We start from the raw sequence: 12,963 nt of genomic DNA, 5'->3' as shown, positions 1-12,963 counted from the left end.
ACAGTCAATAAGCAACCTCCTGTTTCTCACCACATGACTATAAATATCTTTAATAAATCTTAAACAGTATTTATGGTATGGCTTATTAACGGATTCTCTTAAATATAACCAGTTTTTAATGCCACAATACACACATTTTAAACCTAGGAAAGATATAATAAAAAAAAACAAGTGTCAGTTGTCTCTATAGTGTTTTAATGATGGGTCACATCTGCTTTTATAGTCTCATCCATACTAGAAGCCCATGAAACCCAGCACAATCCAGCCAATCTTCATTGAATATTCATAACTAATTATAGGCAGAGCTTGCCAGAGCTCTCCGCTATGCCTATTGTGTAGTCATGCTAATTATTCTTATCCTACAATGGCAATCAAAGGCACTAAGGCTGAGTTTCCTCTTCGCAGAAGCACTGCTTTGTTAAACGTATCTGGCTGGGGTAGCTGGCCACTTAAAACGGGCAATAATGTGATCTCTGTGGGCTTAGTATGGCAGCTGCGCACTTACTTGACCCAGAGATTATTACTATTCAAATATAAAATCTATACTGAACCTTTCTAACTTTATTTTAAATGCCATATAAATATAGCAACTGGCCTTTGCCCAATGTGAACAACACTTTGCAATAGATGGGCCATCAGAAATGGCTTAAAAATTACATTAGAATTAAAAATCATTTTGTTGCATAAACAACAAAAAGACCATTAAGTTACAAGTTTCCTTTAATAGCCATATTAGCTTAATGTAAGATGATGCCAGCATGTGTGTTTTGCTTACCCGACATAAAGGTGAAGCCACCAGGGATCTGCATGACCCCTCCGGAGGTGGCTGCGCTCTTTAGTACAGTCCCGTTAGTGTTGGCAATGCTGCTGCTGCTGGCAGACACAGGGGCCAAGTAGTTGGTGATTGGGAAAGAGGGTCCGCTGCTCACTTGCATGGTGGTGGAGGTTGTGGGCACTGTAGGCTGGGCACTGGTGCTGCCCGGTAAGCTGGCGACTGTAAACGCTGGCTTCAGAATGTCCTAGGAAAGAAAAATCAGTAAATGATCAGTGCCTTTTTTCATTCAATCAGAATGAAAAATTTTTTTTTTTCTCCTTTTGTGGTGCAATGTAAAACAAAGTTGTGTAAAATGCAAACTGTGCGCTTATGTACAGATGTTTTTTTTGTTATTTTTTCTGTTTGTTAGATTAAAATCTTGAAACAATTTCAAGTAAATTCATCAAAGACATCAGAGTGGTAACAGACACAGCTTAAAAATGGCTGTCCAAAGTTGGAATGTGTGAATTTTATACACTCAAAATTTATTTATCAAATTTATTAAAGATTCCTGCAATTATGTTGTTTGCCAGTCCTGTGGAAACAGTGCAAAGTGTACAAACAAGTGCATCAAACCAAGCTCTTAATAATAAAATGCACATACTGTTAACTCCTAGATTATAGTACACCACAGTAAACAATTGATGGAGATCATAGTAATGCTAAAAAATATAGTAACAGTCTTAAATTGGGGACAGATGAAGATGGTCAAATAAACAGGCTTGAGACAAAACAGTTGCGTCAGTACATTAAAAGATGATCTTTTATAATATTTAAAATTGAATTTAATATTTTAAATTTGTGTTCATTTTCACATACTAGTAACCTGTTACACATTTCAGTTTAATGACTTGACATGGTGTTGACGTGTGCAGAACGAAGTGAGCGGTTAATCTTTTTAATAGTAGTACAATGTGTACAATCTATATAAAACCTAATACAATTAGAGATAATATCATTGAGAGAAAGTGATCTCGCTGGTCACAAGTACACTTGGCAGGTCATCTCAGTGGAGCTGGACGTGGTCCAACTCATACTGTTAACTGAGCCCCTAAAGAAAGACATTTCTCAGCCTTCATCCAGTCATAAATCTTCACTGCCAGTCATTCAACATCTCTAAAACACAGATTTACTACGAGGAAGCTTTTTGATCAATATTAACAACGACTTTTATGTAAAATGTACATAATGTACCTTTGAGAGCGCTAGTCTTGAATTGTTGCTAGTTGTCATGACAGCAGCTCTGGCAGCCCCTCTATGATGAGGAAGCTGCTTTAGAAGAAGATGTTCTCTTGCTGAACGTCTCCCCACATGACTAGCACAAGGTTAAAATAATTGTACCCTAATTTCCTTACAGTTTCTTCAATAACAAGAGTGTTTGAAGCTGAAGCAATCTGAGGAGGTGGTTAGGTTAGGTTGACTCTGGCACACACTGTACTTGATGCAGAGCTTCTCTGGTGAGCAAAATATACACTCCCAGTAAATCTGTTGCTTCCCAGGTCCTTCTCAGAAGCCAAGCATGTGACAGCAGGTTTGTCCTCAAGAGACACTTTCTCTCTTTGCCACACGTTCTTGCAATATGCTGCTAATATTACTGTACAACATGAAAGTCTGTTATATGAGGGCAAACAGAGGAAGAGGCAGGGGAAGGAAGGCAGCGCATGCAGGTGTTCATCATTTTCTCTCTTTTCCTCTCAAGACCAGAAAGATACAGAATTTCAGCTACAAGACCAAATATGCCATCATCTCCGCACAGCACAATCAAATTATACCACTGACTGATACAAATCATACAACAGCTGGTTTTGCTATAAAGGAACTCTCAACTCATTTCAGCTCTATAATCAGCATCAGCTTTCTGGAACCCAGACATGATTGAGTGTACAGACTCAATTGTACAGGTAGCACAGAATGCATTTATTCAGTATTTAGTTAGAAGATACCGTTGAAGATAAGGTACACAGGGATGTAGATGAAAGTATGACCGGTTTGGCTTATTAAAAAAGCCCAAGTTTAGCGTAGTACTGACAACCACTCAGTCTTTTCCTTAAATGTATACTTACCAGCAAGTTTGAACTCCCCTACAGTCAATGCTAGTACAAAAATGTACTGATATATGTTCTTGTTGTCACTTGCATATATTAAAAACTTTAAGACTGCAACTAGTATGTTAAGTCTGTGTAAAAATGTTACAATAAATACTGTGCGTTGTGACATATTTTGAGATCACCCATTTCTTTTTAGGTATTAAGGTACAATATTACAAAATATTGTATATATTATTGTATATAAAAAACAATATATATGGTGTGAAACGATTACGCCATAAAAAAAATTATACATCAATTTTCTGTGCCTTGAGTAATTGTTTATTTAATTTAAAAAATCAGAGTGGGGTATTTTCGTGACTTTTATTTTGACAAACGCGCTCAGCGTTACATCTCCTTCACCTAAGAAGAAGGAGGAGACGGAGGTTTTTGAACAGCAGAAATATGAATATAGATTAATACCCTATATTTGATACTTACAAGTAATCCAAATTTGAAACTAATGTAAATAAATGTATTTTTAACTTGTGGTATTTATTTCTTTATTGTGTTTTATTTATTTTTATTTGCAATTTGAAAATGTATGTTGTGAATTTAAAAATATAATTTATTTATACAAGGAAACCAATTGGTCATTCTATATTAAGAGAAATGTCTTGTCTTCTTGCTCTTTAACCAAGCAAAAATGTTTTATCTGATTACTCGATTAATCAAATAGATTTTTTAGTAGAGTACTCAAAAATACAAAAATAATCGATGGCTGCAGCCCTAAAATATATACAATAAATATATAATGTGGTTCGAATTTTAAGCCATAACTTCCCAACTTTTTAAATACTCTATTGCATGTATTTTTATATACTGACTATTAGCTAAAATTTTAATTCTTAAAAATTATTCAATTGCATTAATTTGTTTTACATTTCTAGTATATGCCTAAAGGTGCAAGGTCTCCTGTTGTGAGTGGATTTATTTTTATTTTTGTTATTTGTATTTTTATTATTTATGAAAGCATGTTAAATTGATAGTGTATGAAAAGTGCCACACACATAAACTTGCAGTGTAGCATTATAATTTTACAAACAAAAGTGAAAGTAAAAGAAAAAGGTCTGGTATTTATGCATGCACGCTGCTCTCAGCTCTCTACCAGATGACCAACTTAATGCATCAACTACTAAAATGGAACTGCACCTCATTTTTTTGTGAAGAAAAATTTATTTTAAAACACAAACACAGTAGCAAAAAATACAGCTAATAGATCGAATACGAAGCACCCCAACACAATGTTCTGACAGAGACTTTACACTTGACATGCTCAAGTTCTTTTACTGCAAGAATGATCTTAATCTAGTTCTGGCACACGCCTCATAGCTCAGAGCTGCCCATCAAAAGGAAGCTCGCTCACTACATACAACTTCTAAATCCCCTCTAGAGGGGTGCTGTTTATATGTCACTGATTGAGTGGGTGAGAGGTAGCGATAAGAACGGATACGCACACCTCGTTTCCAGTAAACCCACCAATCTGCTCACAGGAACAGAGCTTACTGTGTGATGAAAAAACTGGCAAAGAGTCTCAAAACTTCAGTTTGTCACTTTTAATAAGCTATTAAATCTGGAAATATATACAGATTTTTGTTTAAAGGGAATGTAAAGCTATTTTTCAGCTTTATGCAGTAAATGGTAAATAGCTCAGGAGTAAATTATACCAGCAAACCTAAATGTATAGTCCACATCTGTGGAAGAGGGGAATTTTACACATTCATACATTAATAAAATACCTGCAACTAAAGTTCTTTGCTTTTAAAAGCAAACCAGTAGTGACCGAGGAATGGAAGTCCAAAGTCCAGGTCCACTGTTTAAACAATGGCTGTGGGCGGACACAGCCACCTCAACTGTAGTGTGCGTGTGGTCAATGAGAGGCCATTCCACTATCAAAAAATCTAATTCTCATCACTCCCACACACTGTCAATCAGTAGTCTGACACCTCTGAAGAGCAATGTGTGAATGATTCAATTTCTAGAAATGTGTGTCATGGGAAATATACAGCGTGACTTTAAAATAAGACAAAAATAAAACCTCTTATGTACCCATATTGACTAATCCAACACTCTGACTTCATTGTTTTTTGTAAAAAAATAAATAATTAAAATACCAAAAGATCAATAAATTAGCCTAGCCATGATTACAGTTTAATTAAATAAACAGAAAAATTAAGAACACAAAGAGAGAGGCACAAAGTGTGGGTGAGTTTGCACACAATTTGAGTGTCTATAAGTGAGTGACCAGAGTGAATCACGCAGTGGCGGGTGGTCTTGGGGGCAGGCTCTGATAGGTAGACACAGTGGGTACTAGAAGGGAGGGAGAGAGAACGAGAAAGAGAGAGAAAGGGCGAGTGTGAACAGCTGAGGGTCTGGACAGCTGTCAGGAAACACGAGAACCCCCCCAGAGCCTTTAACTCTTTGCACACACCACAATGACATCCACGTTTACTGGGACCTATTGAAGTGGAAATGATGGACACTTCACTTTCCTTACAGGTAGAGATGTGTGACTTCACACAGACATCATGGGTTTCCATGTGCCCGCATCTTAAACATTTCAGACTCTACCAGCATCACACCCAAACACCCAAGCTAAACACACCACCACCGAAACATGGAAAACCCTGGACCAACCCAAAAAAAAAAAAAAAAAAAAATATCCCCATACAGACACGGACACACACAACAAATGTTGAACACAGGCCTGGTTGTCAGTGTTGTTCAGACAACAGATGTATTTTGGGGGATGGAGAAGGTCAAGCGAGACAGGTTAAGTTTAAGCCCCTCACTGAAACAGCTGCTCATTTGCTTCTACTGTAAATGTCTGGAATTAACAGGTTCAGTTACTTTTTAAGCACAGGGAAATACGACAACAATTGCCAGTGGTATAGGGATGAGTGATATCACAATATATTTCCAAGATATTTTTCTACTAATTATATTCTTAGCGATTTAACAATGTAAAAATATTTGAGTAATTTCAAGAACACACCAAGTTTTATTTAACATAACAGTTTGGATAATTAACAGCAACTTTACCAAGACTGTGATTTTGTATAAAATAACATCATATGATGCCACATCAATGAATTATTAGTAACAAAGTAACTAGACTATCATAATGCTAAAGTACAAAATATTTAGCATACATATAAACTGCAAGCAAAGAGACACTGTATTGCAAAATAGACTGCTTTTAATGTAGATCACAAAAGTTTTTTTTAATTATTATTTTAATTGCTTAAACAGTAAGTAATATTATTGCAATTTATACAGTACAGCACACCTCAACTGTTCACTAAGACGCAACTGAGAGATCAGTAGTGAAAATATCATTACACTTCTTTAACAACAACAGTATGGGTTGTTTTTTCAAAATTGTATAAAATTATTATTTTTTTTGTAGATGTATGTTTTCTGTGCTGTCCATAGAAAATGTGAATAAAAGTGATTAATTCAGGAGTACTAATGTCACACTGTTTCTGTACACATTAACATATTTCTATACATTTAGATTAAAAACCGTGTCAGGAACTGCTGTAAACAGTGTAGCAGACAGCCCTCTTACAGCCTTTAGCCAGCGCAGTGAGAGAGAACATGCACAATACAGCTCTCTTAAACAAAGGCTATAGACAAGGCTATCAATTTCACAGCACACATTGAACTGCTCTCTAATAGAAAAGAGGGCCTTGCTGCACTGTGTTTGACTATTAAAGCCCCAACCTAGTCTACTGCTGTGGAATAAATGAGAGGAGTGGACAGAGCTTGTGTCCTTCAGCCTAACCATGTTCTGAACTGCTGCTGTGAGCTCTTGCACAACTAGTAGAACACTCCTCTTTATCACTTCGTACTCAAGCTTAACTGCATGTGAAACATTTCAATCCCAACCCACAATTTTTTTTTATCTCATTCTATCTGGTCAGCTTTAAGTCGAGACTACAGACTGTAGTTAACTATAGATAAAAGTGAAATAACTAGTTTTGCACCAATACCTGTATGGGTATCTGCATCGATACTCACACACAGTATTGATATCTGCAATAAACAACACAGATACCAAAAGGCACGTACATGCTGCTGACTGAAGCCAGCAGCATGTATGTGGTGTGGGATTTTGATGCTTCCCTACTTGTAAATGTAACTAAACAGTGAATTTTTAAATAGCTGAATTTTTGTCCAGTTACTGAACCAGTATTGTTATGCTATGATTTGTAGTATGTTATGAATATAGTAAATATAGGAGATCTCATTGGCATCACTTAAAAGATGCTTAAAATATGGTATTTTCATACTGGGTATGGAAAATTCATATTGGTGCATCCCTTGCTTAAAAGCAATGCAACATAAACATTTAGTGTTCTATAGAATCTTTCAGCAAATAGTTCTGTACAAATCATGTTTGTAAATTAAATGCGAGTCTAAGTCTTATTCAAATGTAGGTAAAGTTTGAAGCATGTAAAGAACGAACAATGACAGAGTTAGCAGAGGGCAATAGAATCTAATGGATGCCATCTTTTTTTTTTCTTTAGATGCAACAAAACACCTACAGCTCCTCCTCCACACACAGCTGATTTCTTTGGAACTGGAAACGATGCCTTTTAACGCACACAACTTTACAGAGCCAGCAGCACTTCTACTAACAAAGCAATACAAATGACACAAGCAGAGACAATTCATCCACACAGAAAAAACAAAACACAACAAACGAAAGCACAGCAGACCACTCCTGACAGAGGACAGCACAGTTTGTAGGTATCGAGCAGCTGTATTAGTTACAGCAGAAGCAGAATTGAACCTAATGGCCACAGAAAAAGTATGTCTGCTGCATCTAAAACACATTAGAATCAGTGAGCAGCTTCAGATGAAGAAAATGAGCATTACATCACATCACAGGTGCTTAGAACAAGAACAGAGCCGCTCTACTGGATTTTCCACAGACTCTTCACACAACCAGTCATAATGATTCATCTACATGACAACTAATTACAGCATTGATGGTAAGAAACAGATCATTTAACAGAGCCACACCGGTTTAGTACTGCTGCTACTGTTCGACACTAATGGTAGCCCTACAGTTCAACATAATTACGCATTAGACTGATGCAATACTATGTGTGTTAACTGTACAACAGAAGGAAAATGCCTTAACTTGTTTTAGGATTGTGTTATAAGTACATCTCAAAAAATTAACCGAAGACTCCTCAAAACCAACCTTGTAATGTAACAGTGTTATTTAGGTGCAGCACAAACACTTAGGTACAGGTAACCTAGCAACGATACAGACCTTACAAACCAAACAGTGCAGCTACAAACAAAGCAGAAATGGAACTATTTTAACTCTTGAGAGTTTATAACAAAACAGACTATTTTTTTGTCCTCATTAACTCAAAAAACAGCAATAATGAACTGTGATATAAATCACAATAATACACTCAAGCTTCATGCTATAATGTGTATATCGGCATGATGTTCAACGGTCGTAGGCACAAGGCATATTAATAGGCACAAGGTATATTAATGATTCTGTAAGCAAATCTCATACTGTACAAAAGCTGAAAATAAGGTTCCAAATGTAAAAAAACTAGAAGTCTTTTGCCATGAGTTGATCAGGTTGTGGATTGTGTCCTGTGAAATTTTGGTCCACAAGTTTTTTGCAAGACTGTGTTGATAGGCTGTCTACTATGCTAAATCAAACAATATGAAATGCTTTCACTGCAACATCGATGAATAAATTACTTGGTATTTTAGCTCAGAAGCAGTTTCACTTTTACATGTGTGCACAACTCTAAACTTTAAAATCAACCTTAAGTTTTCAAAACTATATTTACTAGCATGTCATTACTACTTCACTATTGGTAAATGATGTTAAATTGAGAGAAAATGTTATTAACCGCTTTTATATTATTATTAATGTAATACAATAGTCGAATATTGTTGGATTTGATTACATTCATGCAAAAAAGATGCACCTAGCTATAGACTCACTCATCTCATAAGAACATGAACATCACTGTAGACTGAACACTAAAGATCAGTCATGTAAATTTGGGTCTGTTAGCAAACTGTTCTTCTCTGATATGAAAATGCCAGTGCTGGAGGTGCAGTGAAGAGAGAGGCATGCAGTTCAGTGTTATGCTCTGCTCTCCCTCCTCCACTGCCTCCTCCTCCTCCTCCCCCCAGCGTTCCCCCTCCTCCACAGCTCCCACTCGCTGGCTCCCATCTCCCGCCTGTCACTCTGCCAATGAGATGGAATTCACTGCTCCATTTGGGACTGCTAAAAAAGGCAAGGCAGCCCAAGTCGCAGAGGTGCAGCCAATCAGTGGTGACCTGTCCCGCTGCTCGCTGCAACATAAGGCCTCTGCAGCCCCTCCTCTATGTGGCACATTGACACATTGCTCAACATTACCACTACCACCACCAACCTTCTGTAAATGTGTCAGTCGCCAGCTCTAAATCTTACTGTCTGCTCCAGGCCCTCAACCAGACATCATCTTCCTCAGTTGCTTCCTATTGTATACCACCGCATGTGAATCTATGTGGGTTTTTTTCAGCATTTTCTTTGTAGGGAGTACAGTGCTACAGTGTCAGGACCTGCAAACAGTCTAGACTCTCCAAATAGCTTTTTATTATGAACAACTACACCTTTAATTTAACACATATTTTTGGTCACAAAGGCTTAGAAAATCGTTCTAAACCAAGCATAGACAGTATATACCCGAGTATTTATGGACACCCCTTTTAAAAAAGGCATTTTGCTACTTTAAGCTGCATTCATTGCTGACACAGATGTCCAAATGCACACATAGCTCGTCTAGTTCTGGTAGATGTTATACTATTTGGTGCTTATTTGACAATATATTGTCCCAGAAATAATTGACATATTTTTAGAAAAAATATATAAATTATAATGTAACTGATACTCAATGACATGATACAATGATATGAGAAGTCTGAGCAGTAAATTAGGACTCTCTGGAGCAGATAAATATTGGGTGCTACAAAGTGTTTCAGTACTGAGCTGTGGATCCGTAGAAATGTTTCTGGAATGATTGTGCTCCATTCAATAACTTTGGGAGGTATTAGTTGAGGAGTTGGGGGTGAAGGGATGATCAACACCCTGCTGGTGAATTCAATCAGAACACCACAGCAATGCGCAAAAAGTCTTGGACAGTTAAGACAGTTACTCCAACAAAAAGATAAACACTCTCTTATATACCCCTGATTGAAGAAATAATGTTTCCTGACATATATACACAAAATAAAAAAAGAAGAGGTGCTCAATATTGTGTCTCTTCCCTGCTGCTCTCTGTCACAAGCTCCCTCCACCAGACACCCTATTTAGGGCCAGTGCTGTGATAAGGCTGCATATCTCTCTAAATTGTCTTTCCATTATCTCAGTGACACTTTCTAGTCACTTGCTCTCTTCCCCCTTCCTTCCTCTCTCTCTCCATTTCTCTCACTCTCTCTCCTCACCTTGCCCTGTAACAGGCAGCTGGAAACTACACAGAACAATGCAGAAATAAACTAAACCCAAAGAACACCACATGCTTTCTCACAGTAATTTCCCCAGTAAACACACAGCAGATGAATGAGCTGCGGGCGCTGGGCTGGGAGATGTATTACAGTGCAAAAAGGGTGATTTCAATTCATCCATCAAACGATCAGAAAACAACGCAGCAAACTGAGCGAGCAGAACAAATATTGCTCCGTGCTTCTCAGAGAAAATGCACACCCCTCCACCCCCACTTCTACAAGCGGCTCGAGTGAGCAACTCCGTTATCGGCCCTGCACAGACTGCAATTAGTAGCTTCACAGCTTCACAACTCTAAATTAACTGTGTTCTATAGCTTCATGGATCTGTAGTTATAAACACTAAACACACAGTTAGCTCCACTCAGTTGAAATTTGTTCACATAGAGGCTTATGTTAAGTGTAGCTCTTTGTGTGTTTTGTGTGTGTAGGTGTCCAGTACTGATTTTACAACAAGGAGAATCCAGCCACCTCTGCTCAATTCAGAACACACACACACACACACCCTCTCACACCTCGAGTTGCAGACTGCCCTGAGAACTGGGTGAGTTTAGGTAAACTGACCAGCTATTTACACAGACCACAATAACATCATTTGCCTGGTGCAGAGCCTGGCAATGTTAGGAATGGTAAAACTCAGCCAAGTAAATACAGCAATTTATGACTAATTCTGCCCCACTGGACACAGCAGCATGGGGTAAGCTAAGGCAGAGACAGACAGTGAGAGAGTAATGGCTACCTGGACCACAGCCATGTTTAAGAGAGCTGGTGATTGAGAAGGACAGACATTTACTTTAATAAGGGCTAAAGCTAAAACAAACCACATCAGACCATAATCACAGCTTAAATCACAGGCTGATGCATGTTGGCCCTCAGAGGTTGTGTGCTAAACTTTCTGAAATGGACTATTTATTTATATATATATATATATATATATATATATATATATATATATATATATATATATATATATATATATATATATATATATATATATATATAAAATAAAGTATGCATTATTGCTGTCAAATTAAAAAGCTCATATACCAAAATAGTCAACTTTTCAGGAGAAAAGCAGCACTGTCCATTTTGACCTTAAACAGAGCCCTATGAAAACCGGATCACAGAATTAAGGAATAAAAGGAGAATTCAAACATAAACAAACAGAATACACAATAAGACAATCTAAAAATGTGGGTACCATGGTTCTGGTGTTCTGACCTTCATAACCAAAGACTGGAGTAACATACAGGTGCTGGTCAACGAATTAGAATAATTTGAAATAGTGCAATCATGAAATTCTTTGAATGCATTTTTTGTGCAGAAAGCAAATCAGGTGTTCACCGCACCTGTCCTACTCGTTAGACTAATCACAGAACTCGTTACCTGGAAAAAAATTTGCTCAGCTGAGCTTTCCAAAAGGCCCATTTAGGCCATTTAACTGTGACACTGTTGTTTTATTGAATTAGAATAATTGAGAAACCGTTTCATTGAATTAGAATAAATGCTCGAATTTTTGTTTTCTGTGAAGAGTGTTCACTGTGCAGTATAAAGTCAGGGTTGAGTAGAATTTCTAAGTTGTAAAATCAATCATGGGTAAGCAGCGCGACCTCTCAACCGGAATAGTGGCTCAAATTCAAGCCCTTCGCCAACAAGGCTTGACCCAAACTAAAATTGCTGAGCAGCTCGGCATCAGCCAGTCTTCCGTCTGCAAAGCTCTCAAGAAAAACTGCAGCAAGCGCACCAACTGTTCCGGCGTCCGAAAAACTTCTGCTCGCGACAACAAGCGGCTGAGAAAGATCGCAGTCAGCAACCGGTTCAAGTCCACTTCCGAGCTCACCGACTTGTGGAACAAGCAGACCGGCGCTGACGTCTCCAGATCAACCACTTACTGTCGTCTGCGCGAACTCGGCTTCAAATCTCGCGTTCCAGCAGTAAAACCGATGCTGAACAAGAAACAAATGGAGAAACGGCTGAAATGGGCCAAAGAACATGGCGAGTGGACTGCTGAAGACTGGCAGAAAGTGGTCTTCAGTGACGAATCACGCTTCTGCATCTCCTTCGGTGACCAAGGTCCTCGTGTCTGGCGTCGTGGTGGCGAAACCTACAACCACGAGTGCGTGAAAAGATCCGTCAAGTTTCCCCAGAGCGTTATGGTCTGGGGATGCATGTCCGCTCGAGGTGTAGGGAAACTCTGCTTCCTCAAGAAGACTGTCAATGCTGCCGTATATCAAGATGTTCTGGAAACGTTCCTGATTCCGACTGTTGAGGAACAGTTCGGCGAAGAAGACTTCATATTTCAACAGGATCTTGCACCGGCTCATGCGGCAAAGTCGACCAAAGATTGGTTCACTAAAAAACAGCTTGAAGTTTTGGCATGGCCGGCCAATTCGCCTGACCTCAATGTCATTGAAAACCTTTGGGCCATCGTCAAGCGGAAAATTCGCGACAGAAAGCCTACTACGCTGGACCAACTGAAGCAGAACATCGCCACTGCCTGGGAAGCTGTGAGTGCGGAAACTTGCGACA

General features: G+C 38.3%; 1 protein-coding gene across 3 annotated transcripts in view; it reads right to left on the bottom strand.

Annotated features, from left to right (window-relative positions):
- Positions 1-12,963, bottom strand: part of srfb (serum response factor b) — a 33,949-nt gene that overhangs the window by 7,996 nt on the left and 12,990 nt on the right. For all 3 annotated transcript variants that reach the window (XM_049481034.1, XM_022684638.2, XM_022684637.2), the window contains exon 3: positions 776-1,019. In XM_049481034.1, the coding sequence (XP_049336991.1) occupies positions 776-1,019 (244 nt within the window). The remainder of the gene's footprint in view (positions 1-775; positions 1,020-12,963) is intronic.

The sequence above is a fragment of the Astyanax mexicanus genome, chromosome 7 (genome assembly GCF_023375975.1).
Source record: "Astyanax mexicanus isolate ESR-SI-001 chromosome 7, AstMex3_surface, whole genome shotgun sequence".
NCBI lineage: Eukaryota > Metazoa > Chordata > Actinopteri > Characiformes > Acestrorhamphidae > Astyanax > Astyanax mexicanus.
This window is presented reverse-complemented; position numbering and strand designations above follow the sequence as displayed.